Raw genomic sequence first — 21,549 nt, 5'->3', positions numbered from 1 at the left:
AACTTGTAAGGGGGGAAGTAGTATCTTCTAAATTAATGCATCTAAAAGACATCAACTAGACACAATACTTTTACATTAACATTTTCTAAACATTGTACTAGAGACAGAAGATGGTAAAAGAATCATTAATCAAAGTTACATGCCTTATGATCCACAACCTGTGCGTCTATTACTTTTTACACGAAAACATAAGTATAAAACTTGTGTACATAATATTTGATCAGCGAGAGAGAGGGAGAGAGAGAGATAAAGGGAATCACAAAAACAAAATTAGGGTAGAGGGAAGGAGAAGAGATGGTAAAAGAAAGATAAAACGGAGATGGTGGTGGTGATAGACTGTGGAGAAAAAAAAAAAGACATGACCTTACGGCCATTTTAGGGTTTTGAAAACCCATCTATTCCTAATTCTACTTCATTTACTATCTTAATTGTATGGGATAAATTTTGATGGTACCCTGCTTCGACTGAGCTTCGATCCTAAGACCTCTTGGGCTTAAGAATAGGTATCGTACTAACAGTAATGGAGTTGTGGAAGGTGGAAGTTAATTATTTTCGAAAGAATTTAATGGTAAAATCACATATGCCATACGTGCCTGGACCTCCACAATTTTTTGTGTTGGACTAGAGGCCCTCGTAGCAAAATGGACGTAAATGGACGTTTAGCACATGGATGCGTCTTTACGCACCCGTTTTCTTTCTTAATTTTTTTATATGATTTAATTGATAGCAAAAAGAGGATCCAGGAGAGGGGGCCCAAAAGGCAAGAAAACAAAACAAAAGCAAAGCACAAATTACATAAGAGCAATGAAAGAATCTTATTTCAACAAAAAAAAAGACAATGAAAGAATCCCAAGATTCCACCATACTAACAAAAGAAAAAACACTAGCTCGAGAAAACTTTCTACTCCACAGATAAATGAGAGCTTTAACCGAGAAGAAGATGTACTCTTTGGATAGATTTTTGTTGTTGAAGATGGTGTCGTTTATATCCTCTCAAACTGGCCAGATGATAGCAAACAGAATCATGTCTGGGATGATCTTCTCGTGCTTACTTCCTTTCAAACCTTTCCAAGCAATGATTGTTTTTTTTATTATAGACCTTGCTCTCTTAGTGACCCGTACTCTCTTCCATTTTGTCTATTGGCACCCCAAACTCTTTGACCTTTTATTTCCTATTCTTATTCCATTTTCATTTCGAATTTGATCGATTTTTTTTTTTTATCAAAACCCTTAAGCTTTTCACGTTATTTGAGTGGATATCACCTATAGTTAGTTCATCGAAAAAAAGACTAAAAATAAGCTTTAATTTGTATTTTTTAATATCTTTTTCATGATTTTATCTTTTTTCTCTCGTGTTTAAAGTGGTTATATTCTTGAAAACGTTTATCATCAGTCTTAGGTGATTTCGAAATATTATAGGTTCCCTCAAATTCGAAAAATTTGAATACCTGTCCTGGCTGTCCAACTAGTTTGAGTCTTGGAAGGGAGGGGCTAAAGGCCCCCACTAAAATACTGTAGTCCCCCGGATTAGACACGAAACCTCTCACTACACTATCTGTGCTTAATCCGGGGGTTACAACAATTTGGCCGGGGTCTTTTAGCGGCACTCATCTTGGAATATGGTTACTTCTCGGTATGTGTACAAAATGAGGGGGGCTGGGTGTTTTGAGACAAACTGGATTAATTAGAGTGAATGACTCTAGCATAGTGCCAATAACAAAAAGACGGGCGCCTACAGAGTCCCCGTCATCATGCGCGAAATTCTTTTCCCGCCCTGCCAAATTTGGCGCCAACTTTTTGGCACCAATTTTTGCCACCAAAAATTTGAAATTTTATCTATATAAAAAAAACCCACTGTCATTTCATCTCAAAAGTCTGAAAAAGTAGAGAGAGAAAGAGGGGAAATCTCTTATTCATTCTTCATCACCCTTACATTTTCGATTTATAATGGAGAAGCCAAGATCTCAATATTATGAGATCCAATCAGAGAAGAAAGGTCAAAAACGAAAGCTAGAAGAATTAGTTGAAGAAGAAGAAACAGAAGAAGAAGAAGAAGAAGAACAAGAGGTTCATTTTACATCCGAAGAAACTATTCGAGCTATATCAATGGTGGTGAGTGTACAAGTTGATGCCCTCAACTCTACATTTTCTTGGGAAGAATCAGATCGAATTTCTACTAAACAAGCCGTTCATCTAATTGCCGAGTTTGCCAAAAATGGTAATCTGTTTCCCCAAATTATATCGTATAAAATGTACTGATTTTGATTGATTAGTTAGAGTTCTTGAGATTACTGGTTGAAATTTGTGATCTTGATCTATATTTTTTGTTTTACGCAGAAGAATTGGTGGATCTAATAATAGACAGTGGTGCTATTCCGGCTCTGGTAAGGCATCTTCAGGCTCCACCAGCTTTAGTAGGGGAAGCCAACAAACATAAGCCCTTAGAACATGAAGTCGAGGAAGAGAGTGCTATTGCCCTAGGGCTTCTTGCTATTCAGGTAAACAAGCTCATTTCGTTATTGATCTTCAAAATCTAGGTTATTTTCATCCTGTTATAACGAATAATGTGAGTTCAGAACCAATTAATGATGAATCAAAGGTTACAAATCAAACATTTCATTCTATATATTTAGGTAAGTCATTGAGTGAGATCCTAGGTTAGGTTAAGGGAAGGAGTTTTGATATACAATCGGATCGCTTGGTAAAACTACTTGATCCATAATTTTTACCAAATTAGACCTAATAGAGTTCGAGGTAAGTATTATGTAGAAACTGCATGCAATTTGCCACGATGAGCTTGTTTGTGGGATATGTATTATGTGTTAAATTTGTGGCCATCCAACTCAAAACCAATTGGCAATGAGTGGAGAGGACCTATACTTTATATTCTTGGTTGCTAGTTACCCATTCTCCAATGTGGGACTATTCTCACACGCCCCCTCACGTGTGGCGTTCTTTGTTTTTTTTTTTTTTTCTTTACGGGTGACGTGGAGCACGTGTGGCTTTTAAGCCTATCACGTGTGGGCCTAGCTCTGATACCATGTTAAATTTGTGGCCATCCAACTCAAAACCAATTGGCAATGAGTGGAGAGGACCTATACTTTATATTCTTGGTTGCTAGTTACCCATTCTCCAATGTGGGACTATTCTCACATTATGTAGTTCTAATTTGGTTGTTTCTGTTTTCTATGTTCGTTTGTTAAGCAGCCCGAGCATCAACAACTCATAGTCGACGCTGGTGCTTTGCCTCATTTGGTGGACCTATTAAAGAGGTACAAATGTGGTTCTAATTCCCAAGTGGTGGAGGTTATTCGACGAGCGGCTGATACTATCACTAACCTTGCTCATGAGAATTGTACTATAAAATCCTTTGTCAGGTTTGCTTCTTTTATAGTACCCTTTTTGACTTATTACATGGAAGTTACATATTTTAACTATGTGAGATTGTGGATGGATTTCAGGATTGAAGGTGCAATTCCGCCTCTCGTGGAGTTGCTCGAATTTGCTGATAAAGAAGTTCAGAAAGCAGCTGCCGGGGCACTGAAAACCATTGCTTTTAAAAATGATGAAAATAAGACACAGGTTGATGTTCTTTTTAACATGTGAAGTTTATACGAAAGCAAGTTCCACTATGATTGATTTCCTCTCAACTTGACTGATTCCATAATTTTGCAGATTGTTGAATGTAATGCTCTTCCAACTCTCGTTTTAATGCTCCGATCGGATGACTCCTCTATACATTCTGAGGCGGTAGGCTTAGAAAACTTTGTTTTCTTATTATTTCTTATACCTATTTGAAATATGGTAGTATCCTTTCCGTTGCTTATAATATTTAGCCATGTTTTTTATGTTTGTGACAGATTGGGGTGATCGGAAATTTGGTCCATTCATCCCCAAACATAAAGAAAGAAGTGCTCCTCGCTGGAGCTCTACAACCTGTTATTGCCTTACTCAGGTGATTTATGATGCTTGTATACAACGCGTACCTTCTCACATGTGTTTCTGAATAGTGTAATGCTCTATGCATTACACATTTTCTTGTTGCACGTTACAAACTAATCGTGCACTCTATGATCGCAGTTCCTCCTGTTCAGAGAGCCAAAGGGAAGCAGCTCTGCTGCTTGGGCAGTTTGCCACTACAGATTCTGACTGCAAGGTGTGATCTTGAACTTTTCAGTGTAGCATACCTTGATGAGCCCTATCTGTTATCTATATTTAAACGTTTAAAGACTCTGTTATAACGCGTTATCCAGGTCCTTTAATGTGTATTTTTGTCATTGGTGTTTTTGGCAGATTCACATTGTACAAAGAGGTGCTCTTGGCCCTTTGATTGAGATGCTTGAATCCTCAGACCTACAACTAATGGAAATGGCAGCTTTTGCCCTGGGGAGACTGGCACAGGTTACTATTTCCATAATTCTTCTATGTCAAATGTGACGAAATACTTGTCAGCTTTTGTTGATACGAGCAGCAAGTAGTACCTGTGAGATGTTTTCACGTGGACTGACTTCACAATAAATTTAATTTTCAGGAGACACACAACCAAGCTGGTATTGTCTATAACGGCGGCTTAGTACCGTTGCTTAAACTTCTCAGCTACAAAAATGGCCCTTTACAACATAATGCTGCATTTGCTCTTTATGGTCTCGCCGATAATGAGGTAAAGTTAAATTCGATTGTAGCTTGAAAAATCTATTTTCTTAAATACCCATAGGTCACGTGCAGTATCCATCTGAAAATTTTGGTTACAAGGATAGTAAAGCTTGTCCATTTTCTTAATACAGGATAACGTCGCTGATTTTATCAAAGTTGGAGGTGTACAGAAGCTACAAGAAGGGGAGTTTAGTGTTCAAGTATGGCCTTCCTTCCTTGCAAATTTGCCTTAATTTTGTTTAAAATTCCCTGGTATTGCATTGCTATACATTGGTTGGGATGACCGTCATTTTTAACAGTAATATCTATCCATATCTCAATAGTCGATTGCTAGCATTCATATTAAAGTATTTCAATGATCTCAAAGCCAAATACATTTGCAGGCAACAAAAGATTGTATAATCAAGACATTGAGAAGATTAGAGGAAAAGATTGGTGGTCGGGTGAGTTTTAATTCTTACCATCACTTGTTTTAAGTTGTTGCAGCTATACCTAGACCTTAGTCTATGGATATTGCACCCAATACATCCGACAGATTTTGATATGGAAAGTGACTCATTTGAATTTTTTCATCGACAGGTATTGAACTATTTGTTATACCTAATGCGTGTAGAATGCAAAATAATTCAAAGAAGAGTTGCTTTTGCTCTTGCTCATCTCTGTTCCCCCGACGATCAGAGATTGATATTCATTGATAACAATGGTACGACTTTAAAGTCATTGTGCTCTTTGTTCTATCATGATATCGTTCCTTTCTTTCTATTCAATTTTCTTCCCAAGTCTTTTGCTTGATCACGAGGAATTGGCCTTGTTTTTCTAATCCAATTATCTCGATGCAGGATTAGAGGTGCTTTTGGAACATCTTGTGTCTACATGTGAAAAGTACCAGCAAGAAGCTTCTATAGCCTTGTACAGACTCGCGAACAAAGCCGCATCACTCTCGCCCATCTACACAGCCCCACTATCTCCAACTCCTCAGGTTTGCTGCACTTCAAATTATAGCATGAATGCATAGCATGAATGCTTCTAATAAGAAATTACTTTGGAATCTAACAGTAATTTATTCGTCGCATTTCGCTTAACAATGTATATATGACATCAAACATGTGTGCCTGCAGGTATATTTGGGTATGCAATTCGTCAACAACCCTACGCTATCTGATATTACCTTTTTAGTTGAAGGTTAGTAACAATCCTTCATCAATGGATTCATCTTTGTTCATATTTTACTTTAGGCGTCTCAGTAGAAAATTCAGCTTTAAGGCCACAAAAATAGTTAATTCTCATTATTTCTTGTTCTGTTCAGGAAAACGATTCTATGCACACAGAATCACATTACTTGCTTCATCAGACATATTCCGTGCGATGTTTGATGGTGGTTACAGGGTGAGTCATAACTATAACATTTTAGCTCCCTTTTGAAGATTCCTTTGTCCACGACTTTCTTCTCTTGTTGTTACTCGTATCACACTGAACCTATAAAATATGTCGAATAGCTTAGTGCACATTTTCCACCTAAAACCCCTGCCTCATTTACGTGAAAATATGGTATTTCTTCTTACTCATTTTTTCATGTCGAAAATGCATTATAGGAGAAGGATGCAAATGATGTAGTGATTCCTAACATTAGATGGGAGATTTTTGAATTAATGATGAGGTAAGTGAATTCTCTTTTACCCAACTTTCACAAAATACGAATCTTGATGAACTATTATGATTCACTTTATTTGTGCTTTTGCAAACAGATACATCTACACAGGCTCGGTAGAAGTCACATTAGATATAGCACAAGAACTCCTCAGTGCTGCAGATCAGTATATGTTAGAAGGGCTTAAACGACTCTGCGAGTACGCAATTGCTCAGGCTATATCAATCGACAATGTTTCAATCATGTATGAACTTTCGGAGAAATACAGCGCTATGTCATTAAGAAATTCATGCATCCTATTCATCCTGGAGCATTTTGAGAAATTGAGACCAGGGTACCCTCTCTTTCTCTCCCTCTCTCTTGCCGTCTTTACCAAATCGATGCCTACTTCAAAATTCTTTTACCTTTTGTGTAATATGCAGGCAATCTGAACTTGTTGAACGCATAATACCAGATATCCATGCCTACTTTTTCAGAACACTTGCATCGCCGAATCAACAATAAATGCTTATTGATGTTGAGCTTAACTCTCTATACACAGAGTAAACACAATGTACAGTAGGGGAATAGGGGATATTTTTACCTTTTAGAAACAATAAAACTGAAGATAGAAGCTTGATGTGATTTTTCCATTTTGTTGTATGACATTCCCAATTTAAAGTCTTTTGTCACATCATTTAGAAATGAAGTATCATTTTGGGTTAATTCCGTTTTGGCCCCCGATTTGTGACCAACTGGCCGTTTTGGCCCCCAATTGTGTCCGGCAGTTCGTTTTGGCCCCAAGGACCAAATTTTTTACCAAATTATCCTCGGGGGCCAAAACGGAAATATTTCTGAAAAAAATAATAAACATACAAAAGCCACATCACCTATCTCTTTTTCCTCCACTTCACCTTATCTCTCCTCCATCACACCACCTCCTCTCCACCTCACCTTTCTTCTCCGGCGGATGGTGACCGGCCGGAATAAAAATTCCGGCCGGTCACCTTCAACATAAAAAAAAAAATTTCCTTCTTCTTTCTCTCTCCTCTTCCTTCTTCTTTCTATTTCTTCTTCTTCTTCTTTCCCTCTCTTCTTCTTTCTTTTTCTCCTCTTCTTCTTCTTTCTCTCTCTCTTCCTCTTCTTCTTCTCTCTCTCCCTCTTCCTCTCTCTCTACCTACTGTCCGGCGAAGGGGAGGAATACTCCAGATCCAGACGAAGGTCTGGAAACCAGACGTCCGGCAAAGGGGATCCTCCCCTTCGCCGGACAGTAGTAGAGAGAAAGGAAGAGAGAGAGAGAAGAAGAGGAAGAGAGAGAAAGAAGAAGAAGAGGAGAAAGAGAAAGAAGAAGAGAGAGAAAGAAGAAGAAGAGAGAGAAAGAAGAAGAAGAGGAGAGAGAAAGAAGAAGAGAGAGAAAGGGAGTTTTTTTTTTGGTAAAGTTGGCCGGCCGGAATTTTTTTTATTCCGGCCGGCAAGTTTTCGCCGGAGAAGATGGGTGAGGTGGACAGAGGTGAGGTGGACAGAGGTGAGGGTGTAATTGTTTGATGAGGTGGACAAGGAAAAAATAAATAAATAAATTACATAAATGCCATGGGGTTAGAATTGGTAGATTGAAAAGAATTTGGGGCCAATTAGGAAATTTTTGGGGCCAAAACGAACTGCCGGACACAATTGGGGGCCAAAACGGCCAGTTGGTCACAAATCGGGGGCCAAAACGGAATTAACCCTATCATTTTTGCCCAAATTGTAACATCTAATCTCTTACAAAGTTGATTTAATGACCTAAGAATGTTTTTTTCTTCAACTTCTTTTTTTTGAGAACAATTTCTTATGTCAAAGTGCAAAAACAAATGCAAGTTGGACCGAAAATGGGGGCCGACCACAAGTCAAAATTTTGATGTGGCCGGCTCCCATTGGTCAAGGCATGTGGAGAGAGAAATGTCCTGACTAGTGGGGATTGGCCACATCAACTTTTGGCATGTGGTTTACCATCATTTTCGAGCCAAATAACATTTTGTCAAGTGCAAAAATAATAATATGGAATTTAGTCGAAATCAGAAGAAGATGATTGACTTTTGGGAAACCAATGAAGAGAGTGAAGAAACATAGGGCAAAACCTGACTATTTAGCTTGGATTTTGTCCAACTTTTTTTTGCTAGACTATTGTGGGTCGATTCAAACTAAGATGTATGAATGTCTCGAGGACTTATGATCGCTTGTCTAATCATGTACACCCCTCACAAGAGAGATGGTTGACGGACTAGGTTAGAAGCATCTTGCTAGAATTCACCATGGCGTACTATATTTCCCTTCCCTTAAAGTTGTTATAAGAGAAGAAAAATCATTGGTGGCAAGATACTTTTTTTTTTTTTTTTGTTGAGATGGTGGCAAGATACTTGAGACATTTTTCTTTGGGAGGTCAAGAACAAACCCTTACTGATATATAAGACAAGTTTTAATATAGAATAGCCGTTATATTGATCCAACGGTTCTTATTCATTTACAATTCAAAATTTGAAACCAAAAGAAAGAATTCCTATATGACCGTTTGAGGAGCCAAGATTCTTATTCTCTGAAAACCCTCTCTCTCTAAACCTCTCTCTCTTTCTCCGTTGTATCTCTCGATTGGCGATCTAGAACAAACCCTAGACTGTTCCAGACAAGAGCTTCGATTTTGTGCACGAAAGGAACAGGACAACATGGAAGGTACGAAATCTTTCCCCAATTTCTTCTTCTTCTGTGATTCACCCCTTTTCTGAGTTGTGCGATTGATTATCTTTATGATTGATCGTCGTTACAGAACAAACCCTAGAATTACTTTCAGACAAAGACAATTCTCTACAGGATCAAGGTAAATTGTTTTAGCCACTTTCTGATATTTGTATTTCAGTCTTGTAGTTTGAGATAATTAGTTCTACGATCTAGGGTTTCTATTTCTCTCTTCAAGATTCGTCGGATCTTTGACGAACTGATCGATTTTGAAATGTTCGGATGTTGTTTTAGATCAAACACAAGAAAGTACAACTTCCATGACCACCGATTGCGTTGAAAATCAAATTCAAGAAACCCAATTGCCTTATCAGGAACAGAAATTCAACCCTATTTTGAAGAAAATTGACGCTTTAAGCACCCAAATCCTGGTAATTTTGTCTTAAACCCTAAATCCTTAAATATGGTCTATTGAAATTCCCCCTTTTATCTGATATCTGATTGATTTCGCTTCAGATTCTAAAGAAAGAACATAGGGTTTTATCTGAAGAAGTAAAGTGCGTTGCTGGTGTTGGATCTTTTCCTGGTCCAGATGTTTCTGCCTCTCTTCAGCTTCTGAGTAATTTCTTTCACTCAATACTTGAGTTAAATCTCAAGTTAGTGTCTTTCTTTTTAGTCTGAAATTTTGTGTGGAACTGATTTGGTTCTTGAATTAGGTACTGAACATAAGAATCTGAAGATGAAATACTTGAAAGAGAGTTCTGAAAGGAAGAGGCTTTACAATGAAGTAATTGAGCTTAAAGGAAATATAAGAGTATTTTGCAGATGTAGGCCCTTGAACCGGGATGAAGTTACTCATGGGTCTTCTTCTGTAGTTAAATTTTTTTCAACCCACGATACCGAGCTTGAAATCACATGCTCTGACTCTTCTAAAAAGCCATTCATGTTTGATCATGTGTTTGGGCCTCAGGATAATCAAGGTAACCTCGATTCGAAAAAAACATATTAATTCAAGGAAACCCTAATTGTCCATAGTTCAATCCCTTTCCTTCTATTACCATTTTGTAGTGGTTTGGTAATGAATTTCATGTAACCTTGCAGATGCTGTTTTTGCTCAAACTGCACCTCTGGTGACTTCAGTATTGGACGGCTTCAACGTTTGTATCTTTGCCTATGGTCAGACAGGAACAGGGAAAACGTTTACTATGGAAGGGACCCCAGAAAACAGAGGCGTTAACTATAGAACTCTGGAGGAGTTGTTTCGGATTTCGAAGGAGCGAAGTGATACTATAAGATACGAGTTGTTTGTTAGCATGCTAGAAGTCTACAACGAGAAAATAAGGGATCTTCTGGTAGATGATCCCAATATTGCGAAAAAGTACAGACTAGTTCTTCAACTTTGTTATTTTGTAGAATTAGTAGTCTTTCAAATTGATTTGATGAAAGATATAGAGAATTATAAAGGTCTTATGGAATTTTATGTTTATCTGTTAAGGTTGGAAATAAAGCAATCGGCGGAAGGAACTCAGGAAGTTCCAGGTCTGGTTGAAGCTCGTGTTTACGACACAGATGAGGTTTGGGAACAGCTTAAGATCGGCAGTGGAACCAGATCTGTTGGATCAACAAATTCTAATGAGTTCAGTAGCCGCTCACATTGGTAATTATAATCCTTATCACTCTCGCCGATATTTTCTAGGGAATAAATCTGTTTGAGATGTAATTCAAGATGAACTAGAATCTCTTTCAGTCACTAATGGGAAAAACATAGTGCAGCTTATTCCGCGTTACTGTGAAGGGTGAGAATTTGGTGAACGGGCAGAGGACGAGGAGTCACCTTTGGCTCGTAGACTTGGCAGGAAGCGAGCGTGTTTCAAAAACCGAGGTCGAGGGAGAGAGGCTAAAGGAATCGCAATTCATCAATAAGTCCCTTTCTGCCCTTGGTGATGTTGTATCTGCTCTTGCTTCCAAGACATCACACATACCCTACAGGTACCTGTCTCTCCCTTGTTCCCCATCTCTCCCTTTCATTTGTATTAATATGTAATAATGTGATTGTTTCATCTTTCCTAAATTGCAGGAACTCTAAGCTCACACATTTGTTACAGAGCTCATTAGGTAAGCTTTTCTTGTGTTGCTTCTAATTACTATTCAAACTTGTCTTTAGATGTATCTTGTCTAAAATTGATATATGGAACTGTGGAAAACAAAATGTAGGAGGAGATTGCAAGACTCTGATGTTTGTTCAGATCAGCCCAAACTCTGCAGATTTAGGAGAGACCCTTTGCTCCCTGAACTTCGCGAGTCGAGTTCGTGGAATCGAGCATGGCCCAGCTCGTAAACAATCTGACCCCACTGAACTCTTCAATTCTAAACAGATGGTAATAATAATAGTGTCAGTGTTCTTGTGATCATACTTGTGAAAATCTAGTCTCCCTAATAGAACTTTGATCTAGCGTAACTTAATTTTCCTATTTTTAACAGGCGGAAAAGTTAAGGCAGGATGAGAAAGAAATGAAAAAATTACAGGACAGTTTACAGTCACTGCAATTAAGGTTTGCAGCTCGTGAACAACTTTGCAGAGGCCTTCAAGAGAAGGTAAAACTAGAATATTCGTAATAAGAAAAAGGTTGCCCATTTTTCATACATCCTATGTATTCAAAGATTTGTAACCTGGTATAAGTAGTAAAGTTTTCTGAAATTCCTTGACAGGTAAGAGACCTTGAGAATCGACTAGCCGATGAAAGAAAAACTAGACTCCAGCAAGAAACTAGAGCTGCTGCCGCCTTTTCAGCTAAACCATCAGCATTGCCCACTCTACAGCAGAAAGGCCTAACAGATAAAAAACCACCCTTGGGTCCCTCAAAGTTGAGGCCACCACTGAGAGGAATCACCAACTTCATGCCACCTCCATCACCTGCGCAACCTTCCATACTCGGTAGTGGTTATCCAACGTCAGTTTCACGAGAGGAAAAAGAGAATACTTCCAGAACAGTTTCAGCAACCAACACAAAAAATCTGATGAAACCAAGACGGGTCTCAATTGCAGTCAAGCCTCCTTCAGCTACGAACCAGGTGCATCAGCCCAAAAGACGAGTTTCTATAGCCACAATCCGTCCAGAGCAATATCTCTCTGCAATGACACCACTTAACTCTTCTACTGCTCGTTCCAACAATGGCTTAACTGCAAGGCGGTCATTTGCGAGGGATCCAAGGAGGATATCACGGACATTTTCACCAATAAGAGAATCAAGATCTACAACTGTAGAATCAACTCCAATGTCCAGGAGCAAGTTCTTAGGCAGCCCTCCAACCCAAGTTGGCTCGTGGAAGCCAAAGCATCCAACGGTTATTGCATTACAGAGAAGACAGCTCGTGTGGAGTCCACTCAGACAGAAGGGAATCAAGAGCGATAGAAGGTCGTTACAGCCGTCCAGATTATCAGAGAATTGGAGGTAGTTTATGAATGAGATATAACCTCTCCAGCTATAATCAATTTGTAATAGGTTTGAAATTTTCATCACTTGTGTTGTTTACTCTGAAAAAGAAAAGCTTCTTGCTTGGATTCCTACCAGTATAGTATTGCACATTTGCTAATGAATGATTGAAAGTTACATTTTTCCCATATATGGGGCATTTGGTTGTTTTTGGCCGCAATATATGGATAACCAACTTTGTTACGTGGACAACAGAAAAAATGGGCGTAAATAAGAGAGCCAAATTGAAGAGTCTAAAATTAAATAGAAGTACTTTTTTTTTTTTTTCTCTTCCGGCTGCCACAAATGTGAACAGATTTTCCGGCATTGATAACAACAGACGATGATAACAACAACAGATTTAGCCTACGATGAAGGAAATTTAAAGGATCGTTTGAAAACAGATTGATGGTGAGGAAGCTAGAGCTACTGAAAATTATATCTACTGAGATCTTATCAGTATAACTTGAAATAACTAGAAATGTAGAGGAATAACAAATTAACGATGATTTCAATGAGAGAATTCCCAAATCAGATTGGGAGGGAGAAACCCTAAATCTCTTTTGAAGGAAAGAGGGAGAGAGAAAGTTAGAAAGGATAATATGTAATGTGTTGATGAAGGTGAATAGGAGGAACAATGGAGAACTTGAATATGCTGGTGATGGTTGTCGGGAAAATATTAATCTCCTCTACAAAACTTGTGACACGATAAAAAAAAACTAAATGTTGATTATTTATCCGAGATGTCTATTTTTCGAAATTTGAAATAATACTTTAAAAAAGTAAAAATTTCTGCAATTCGGATAAGCTTTACTTAAAAAATGCAAAGTTTATTATATAGTAATTTCATATATTAACCACAATAAACTATTTTTTTCTATAGTTAAACCACATCAGCTTTTTGTTTATTACTTTTCGTATACAAAAACCTTTCAGTTCGTTCAAGAGGGCCCTTATAACAATTTCGCACTGGCCTCTAAATTGTCAGTCACGACCCAGGCTGCTACCATCACGCTTGTTATTGGAATCCGATGAACATTAAGAGAAGTAAGACGTATATTCACATCCTTAACGAATCTCTCCACGTAAATGTGGGCAACAACGAAACATGAAGCGCTGCAGTTCGAGTACTAACAAACGCGGTCAATGTACAGCCCGATGCTCAAGCTTGGTGCTCTTAGACCATGAAAGAGTGTGATCGTGTCTTTCTGCTTCGACGTTCTTTCGGATGGATTTATCGAGAAATGAAGTAAGAAGTGGTAATACACGAGGAATCTCATGAATTCTTTCGGTTGATTCATTTAATCCCAAAGATGAATAAATTTCTCTAAACCTTGAGGTTGGGAGATAGTTTGAACAAGAGTCGACTATTTCGGATATATACTATCAACCAGATAATATCCTGTATCATATTCTTTTCCCATGATATTATAGTTTGAACAAGAAAAACGTCCCCCATTTTTTCTCAGTCTGACAGATTCTTGACCACTTACACACTTTATCTCATTTCAACCCATAAAATAACAGTCTTCACAAGGACTATAAATATATACAAACTCTTTATAATGTATTACAAAACTTCTATCTATTCTCAGAAGATATGGTAAAAAACAACAACATATCTTGCAAACAAGCTTTCTCAGTTAGTGATGATATAGTCTCATGTCATATCCTAGGATATCTCAAGATCCAATACTGAGTACAAATCAAAGCAAAGATCAATTATGGACTCGTATTCGTACAAAATAAATATGATGAAGAAATGCAAAAAAGTGGTGAGATATGTAGAACAGATAGGTCTCTAGAGTGTTGTTGGCGTTTGACTACTGTGTTTCAAAATTTCGAGGATGTGCCCGACAAAATCGAAATCAGAGTGGCACCAATGAGCTGGACACTGTAATATACATATATATCTATACAAAAAAAAAAACGAAAAAAATATACTTAATACATTTAAATTGACTTCTTTTCAACCTTGTAGCTAGCAAGTGCGAGAACTTTGTACGCACAAGAAACAAACAGAAAAAAGGTTCTTATTTGATCATGTATGACCAAATTTACCGCGAGGTCCATAAAAGAACAAATTTAATGGATTTGTTTAATGTTTGAACCCCCTTCTTACGATTTTGTAGTTGATATTGGTGCAGATGACAATCAAACTACACGAAGTAGTGGTAGCTAGTTTGTAAAAAAGAAAACTAGAATTAGGGAAGAAAACAGAATTGACCTAAATTATCCTCCTTCACTATTGGGCAGCCTTTATAAAAAAGTATAAGTAGCCCATCAGGCTACCAGTTGGTGATAGAATTCAGTTCTAGCTGTTGGTGTGAGAATTCAAAAAGTGAATCAAAGGCTTTCTAATTAGTGTTTCTGATTGACAATTCTTTTTAATTCTTCAACAATGGCTGCTTCCTCCACTAATCCTATAACGTTAATGGCTTCTCTACCGTCAATTCGTCCTCTCCGACGAATTAAACTGATATATAGGGCAAGAAACAATGACTTGGACGATGATATTGTGTCAGTCGTCAAGAACAGTTTTCAAAGCGTAGGAGGTGTGTCTCTCTCTCTCTCTCTCTCTCTCTATCTATCTGTATCTTCCATCTTCTTTCTTAAGTAAATGTCAGGCTCTTTATTACTTAATGTCACTTCAGGGTCTTGTCTTTCTTTATTTCTTTCTTTCTTTATTTCTTTCTTTCTTTATTTCTTTCTTTCTTTCTTTCTTTCTTTATTATTAACCCACCTTCTGGAACAGCTCTGGTGCTTCCCCGACCATTTACAAGGGCAACAGAAGCCGTGGCAAATGTGCAATCTTGGGCCCCCCAATCTTGGGCCAGCGAGGTGATTTACAGCATGATCTTTTATGTTGAGTAAAAGATCTGAATATCTCTTAACTACTGTGACTTTGATTCAATACAGGTCCATGAAAATATAATATTAATTACTACTTGGGAGATGCCAGATATGGGGATCCTAGACTTCATAGAAAGACTCAAGGTAATTTTACTTGGTTGCATGATCAACCTGTTTTTTTTTTTTTTTTTGAAGAATGTGATCAACCTGTTAAACCAAGAATTCCTGTAATTCTACTTTGTTGCATGATCCATGATCACCTGTTAAACCCATGACCCAGAATTCCTGAATTCAATTCTGTTAAACACATGATCACAAACCCATGATCACTACCATTAAAACACAATCAGCATCATAACTTTACTCTCTAATTCTACATTGTTTGATGTTTCAGAGACGTGAATACTCAACATACATCAACATAGTGGTACTTGATACTGCTTATAACTTGGGTCACTACAACGAATGCAATAACCTGGGAGTTCAGTACTTCTCAGAACCTCTTAATGTTGAACAAATGCGGGATATTCGTCTTAAGATCCTGATTAATGATTCTACAAGGTACCGCGGCCTGCAAGGCCCCAGAAGTCTTTCCATAGCGATACACGTCAAGCATGGCGACGATCTGTATTCATTTCTATTCGCTCGGAATGTAAGTCACCATTTTCATTAATGAACTAGCAGTATCATGTTACTTGACAAGTTGACATCCATACTGATGACACAAAATTCCACCTTCATTTCAGGACACAGTACTTAATGCTAAGCACAGAATTTGCGGGGGGTTTAACCTGCATGGTGATTTATATCACCTAGTCTACAGAGATCAAGTTTTAAATGAGCATACCACGATCGGAGCTGCTGTGGATAATCAAACGGAGATCCTTGGCCTTAGGAGGAAGCAGGCATACCGAGACAAAGTTAATGATCTGTTTCCTACCATAAAGAGGAGATAAGAAAAAGATGTAGGTCAATTGAAATTTTTGTAGAGTAATCCATGAATGTATTGTTATGGGACAAAAAACTTGAAATACACAACATATATGAGTTTTGTAGACCGAGTTTCAGGTTAACGAAAAAAAAAAGTTACCTTACACCCTTAGAAAGTCCATGACATCTGGTGACAATGGTGAGGCACCTGAAGCCATAAGCCGAACCCGTCCTCCAAGCTTTGCTTTTATTTTGTTAAATACCAACCTATCCCACATGGGGGATGGATTCATATCTATAAAGTAATGCACAAACAAGTGAACAAGCGTTGAAGTAAGAATAAAAAGACGAAATAAACTATGAGACGTGACGTTACACCCATCTCAATAGGTACATGAATAAATTTCTTTACAATCTAAACGACAGAGAGAGGAACACATCGGTGGTGAGGAGAACTAAATTTCTTTATAATCTCTGCTGCTAATTGTCACTTGAACTACAAATGGTCTTTTTCTTCATTGAGCTTTAAAATTTTAAGAAGCATTGAATTTTGGGAGCACAACAGCGTCACAACTATTAATTTTTAGAACTTGTTTGTAAGAGGTTATTTTGTTTTCTCGAAGGATCGTCTTTGTGATGTTTATGAGGAAATGTAACTGATTGAAATGGAGAATTGATGTCAGAACTCAAATAGTTTTAGTGTAGATATTAAGATGGACGGAGAAGCATAAAAGCATCTATTTATGAGGAAACAAATGCAGTGGCAATACACCAACCATTGAAGCACTTTGGTTCAGGTAGAAATATCTAAAAGCTAAAGAAATGTCAAAAAAAAATATTTATGTATAAAAACTAGCCGAACCTCAAATACAGAACTAGGTTTTCCTTTCTGACATAAACAGACAGAAGTTATGAAAACTAGTTGTAAATGATGTATACACTCAGTGACATAAAGAAATCTGGCACTGCACTCAATTGAAGGCGATGCTTCAACTTATCAACTAACTAATACCAGTAGTAGTACACTCAGACAAATAACACTTCGTGGTTCTAGCTTTAGTTGTCTGCCATCTGCTCACGTCTTTGTACTTGACTTTGCCATTGTTGATGAGGAGAAAACTTATGGCAAGTCGGGGACCTCGTATAGTCATAAAGTGAAGCTGATTGACATAGGGGTCTCAGGATCTTAAAATTTAGGTCTTATAATTAATTTTTTACAGTTAAGGTAGCAGGAGGAGCCACTAGGAGTATTTATTAAAATGTAAATTGATTTGGTTGTTAAGTTTCTTACCGCTCATTATTGCTTGTTTCTTGGCATTGAAGGCAGCACTAAAGAGCCTCTCCATTAGACCCCCTGATGACTTCACTGCATTTGTGATTCTGTGGATTCAAAGGCAGTGCAAGTCAACCGTGAGCCAGTTTTTGTAGAATCTTACAGCTGTAAGGATATAGAATGCACAATGATTATATTACCCAGCGTATATTCTGTTGTAAAGCCGAGACAAATAACTAACCATAGACTTTAGTTCACTTAACTAACTCTTATCTCATGTAGTAGCATATTTGCCATTATGAACCCAACGCGGCATTCATCTTTGGCTTGGTCATAGTCCAATTCTTGGAACCAAGTGCATATGGGCTTTGAGAAAGAACAAGCTTTTGTTGGTTCCATCCTATTATTAGAATTGGCGGGACAAGTGACTAATTTCTTTGGCAAGGTGCTATGAGAGCCAAGGTGTCGTTATATTCACAATTAAATTTTTTTGCAAATTCTAAACATAACTACAGAATATCTTTGGCATACTTGTTTGGGTAAGTTTTTTCTTCATATAATTCTATTAAAACATAACAATGAAATTGGTTTCCTCTATTTAGAATGTCTTTCCAATCAATTAATAGAAATTTATAATAAAGTACAAAATTCTTTGCCTAGTGACCTAATGCATTTCCCTCAAAAGGAAAAGGTGATAGAGAAATGAAGCTAAGAGAGCAGCATGATCGATTTACTAGCTACAGGAAAAGTGACGATGGACTTCCTCACAAACAAGCATACTGTAATATAGAGTATAACTCAGAAAACTCAAGTTTGACAACTTTATATAAATATACCTCTGCATACAATGGTAAATATCTCTATTTTGAGCGCAACTTCTGAACACCTTATCAATGGTATCGGCAAAAAGTAAGAAGTGAAGCAAAGTACAGGAGGAGGGTTTTACTTCACATAAAACATATTAATAGTCTAATATGCTGAGTGTCATGTTCCGAATGTGCAACAGATGAATGACATAAACAAGAAGCTGAGAGTTGGCACACCATCTACTAGGAAGGGAATACAGGAACCTTGAATAGTTGAATGTAATACTCAATAAATGGAAGTACAAATGTTTTCAATCATATAGTATACATACTTCAAGAGTTAATATTTAATAGAAAGTAGAATGTGACTATGTGAGTAAGTGCATTTTCTGCATAGATATTAGATAGTTAATACGTACAACTTCAGATGATAGTATGTAAGTGGAGCCATTATTAGGAACACGAGCCAGTGCCATGTCAAGAGGAAAAGAGCACATAGTGTTCCTTGAGCCAAAACTCTTTCACGACAATGTTATTAATACGTGATGATGAATCATATGGGTTGATGTAGTCAAACTCCAAGTCTGATAAGCAAATAAGCTGCAACATAAGGACATAATTTTCAAAAAACTCCAGCCAAGCAGAGGACAGTAATATGAACTAGACATGAATGACAGAAACGCAAATCAGAAATTCTCCTCTGAAGTTATTCAATGTAAAGCCAAAAATTACATAACGAAATATAGTAGTAGACCAAGGGAAGAACACAGAATCATAAGTAGATAACAAAAAAACATATTAAATTACTAACGTATATCTAGAATGTTGTGGCTTCATATACTTCTGTAGGTAACATTATTCTTTGGCCTCCTAAAATCCATGCAAGTTCTTCTCCGAGTTGTTTTTTTGTTGAAGATTAATGTTCTACTTCATCTGTCCACCCTCTCGACGTTTTTTCTCCAGTGTCTCTAGTATCTCGACGAACAACGAAAACCAACTTGGTATAAGTCGGATCTCAGATGTAGGAACCCCCAGCCCATCCTAACCTCTATCAGTGTTATATCACAGTCGCCAGATTGTTTCTGCATCGTCCTTCCAGTCTACTAACTGGCTAACCTAATACTAGTAACCAGTATTAAGGCCTATAAGTATCCTAATAACGGAATGAGTTTTATATCCAGAAAGGATGCCAAGTTCGCAGCTGACGTGGTAGTCAAGAGTCTCTCAGTCTATGCACTGAACAGTAAGATGAAAGAAGCATTACTTCTCCAACTTATTTCTATATAGTGGAGTCCATTTCGCCTACATACAACGTTTAAGGTATGCACAAAAAGTTTAAACTACTGTTTCATGCATAAAACATCTGGATCTCAATTTTCATACAGTTAAAACTTTCAATTTGAGTGAATAGTCCTACATAGAAAAAGGGTACTCTTCTAATCAATAATATGCTATAAGTAGGACTTCTCTACTCATTGCCAATTGGTTTTGAGCCGAGAGACTACAAATTTAACATGATGTCAAAGCTAGATCCACACGTGATGGGTCCGACGACCAGACATACTCCAGATCATCCAATAAAAAGACTTGAGTTAGTCTGAAAAGAACACTACATATGAGTAGTGTGTCCGCGTTAGATAATTGTCTTACATGGGCAAAGGGTGCTCCTGAAAGCAATAACGTGATGTGTAGGTTATCTCCACTCATTGTCAATTGATTTTGAGTTGTATCTCGACAAATTGGACACAATGAACTCAACTCACCCACATTATATTTGAGTTCCCTTAAATTTCTCATCCACTCCAAGTTCTTAGAGCATACAGAGTCATAATGACATGCTAATCACATGATACCCCCAAACTTAATTGCACCACAAATGACTATCCCCAAAAAAAAAGATTTGCAAACCCAACTCATAAAATTGATTTCAGAGAATCAAATAGAGAAACATTAACCTTAAAACCAATCAATCAAACAATGTAGAAAACCCAATAAACTAGATCAATATATATATATATATATATATATATATATATATATATATATATATATACTTACTATATTTCTAGGGTTAGAGTATAGATAGAGATAGCTAGAGAGAGGGAGGGAGAGATACCTGGTAAAGATTAGAGGCCATGAGAGCAATAGATAAAGGAAAGGAAACCAGCTACAAAATCAACTCCCAAAACATGATAATTTGGTCCAGAAGAATAAAAATTCAAGCAGTAGAAACCCGAAAGAAGAACATCTCGTTCAGGTAAACATCAAAGTTTGAATATGAGTAATTATAGGGTCGATTTGAGTTCTTCATGGCGGATTGATGTGAAAAGTGTCGATTTTGGTAAAATAATTACTACTCAGTATTATTTATGACAAAGCCAAAGACATTATGATGAGTAGAAAGTACTGGATACTTGCTTGCGGATTTGATCCGGAAGACTGGAACTACAAGTCGATTTTGCTTCAGATACTGAAATCCCACCACCACGACAAGAATCTGAATTTGAATTGAAAATCATGGAACCATCAGATCCAAAATATTGATTCTTCGATAAGTGTTTTTGATTGAAATCAGGAACATAATTTCTTCCAACAAAAACTTTTTCAATTACTATTTCTTCCCTCTATTTTTCAATTAAACAAGATTTTGTAAGAAATCCCATCTTTTGATCCTCTCTTGCTGTTTTTCTGATCTTAAAATGGTGTTTCTCTCTCTCTCTCTCTCTCTCTCAAACGTAAGGATAATAAGAATGAGATGGCTTGAGAAAGAGAATGGAATCTGGGACGTTCATTCTTGACGGCTCAGATTTGATGGAATTTTCAAAAAGACACGCCACGTCATTCCGGAATTCTTATCCGTTAAAACCGTCCGTGAACGTAGCATTTCCCATTTACTTTTGAGTCGGCCATGCGTGGTTTGCCGTTTGCCCACCAGGCCCGCACTATTTTCCTGTCATGGTCCTTTATCCGGCTTGTAACTTTCTTTTTTCTCGGAAACTGACTAGCCTAAAGTTTAACTACATTATTTACGCTTTAATAATACAAGTCCAATAAATTACGGAGTTCACCTCTTTTTGGAATCGAACCAGATATCTCTAGGACTTTAAAGTTTATGTCAACATTATCCACAACTTAGACTATCAAACGTTCACTATTCGTTCTTTTTAGTTGGTGTACGTGATTTTGTCTCAATTAAATGTAACTCAATCAATCTAAATTAACCAT

The 21,549-nt window shown here is 37.3% G+C and overlaps 2 protein-coding genes and 1 pseudogene across 3 annotated transcripts; 2 read left to right on the top strand and 1 right to left on the bottom strand.

Moving 5' to 3' along the window:
• The first annotated feature begins 1,785 nt into the window (after positions 1-1,785).
• Positions 1,786-6,999, top strand: LOC147555095 (ARM REPEAT PROTEIN INTERACTING WITH ABF2-like). Of its 2 annotated transcripts, none has more exons than XM_086660774.1 (18): positions 1,786-2,218; positions 2,338-2,498; positions 3,208-3,377; positions 3,462-3,582; positions 3,676-3,750; positions 3,861-3,955; positions 4,081-4,156; positions 4,294-4,401; positions 4,532-4,660; positions 4,785-4,853; positions 5,037-5,096; positions 5,233-5,356; positions 5,493-5,632; positions 5,772-5,835; positions 5,960-6,039; positions 6,246-6,310; positions 6,399-6,635; positions 6,724-6,999. In XM_086660774.1, the coding sequence occupies exons 1-18, from the start codon at positions 1,948-1,950 to the stop codon at positions 6,803-6,805; spliced, it is 2,127 nt and encodes a 708-aa protein (XP_086516900.1). In that variant the 5' UTR covers positions 1,786-1,947; the 3' UTR covers positions 6,806-6,999. The 2 variants fall into 2 exon arrangements, with proteins under 2 accessions (XP_086516900.1, XP_086516899.1); XM_086660773.1 differs by having other exon boundaries at positions 1,870-2,218; positions 3,205-3,377.
• Positions 7,000-8,437: 1,438 nt separating this feature from the next.
• Positions 8,438-12,608, top strand: LOC147555094 (P-loop containing nucleoside triphosphate hydrolases superfamily protein). Its single transcript, XM_086660772.1, has 12 exons — positions 8,438-8,986; positions 9,081-9,131; positions 9,284-9,420; positions 9,506-9,608; positions 9,706-9,969; positions 10,091-10,367; positions 10,485-10,646; positions 10,763-10,978; positions 11,067-11,104; positions 11,204-11,367; positions 11,471-11,584; positions 11,699-12,608. The coding sequence occupies exons 1-12, from the start codon at positions 8,980-8,982 to the stop codon at positions 12,443-12,445; spliced, it is 2,280 nt and encodes a 759-aa protein (XP_086516898.1). The 5' UTR covers positions 8,438-8,979; the 3' UTR covers positions 12,446-12,608.
• A 3,798-nt stretch (positions 12,609-16,406) lies between these two features.
• Positions 16,407-20,515, bottom strand: LOC147555093 (protein cornichon homolog 1-like; annotated as a pseudogene).
• Positions 20,516-21,549: the final 1,034 nt, after the last annotated feature.

This window comes from Eschscholzia californica, unplaced genomic scaffold, assembly GCF_041429995.1.
Source record: "Eschscholzia californica isolate CP2 unplaced genomic scaffold, dmEscCali1.0.p SCAF_2, whole genome shotgun sequence".
Taxonomy (NCBI): domain Eukaryota; kingdom Viridiplantae; phylum Streptophyta; class Magnoliopsida; order Ranunculales; family Papaveraceae; genus Eschscholzia; species Eschscholzia californica.
The sequence above is the reverse complement of the archived record's forward strand: the minus strand, read 5'-3'. Positions and strand labels throughout refer to the sequence as shown.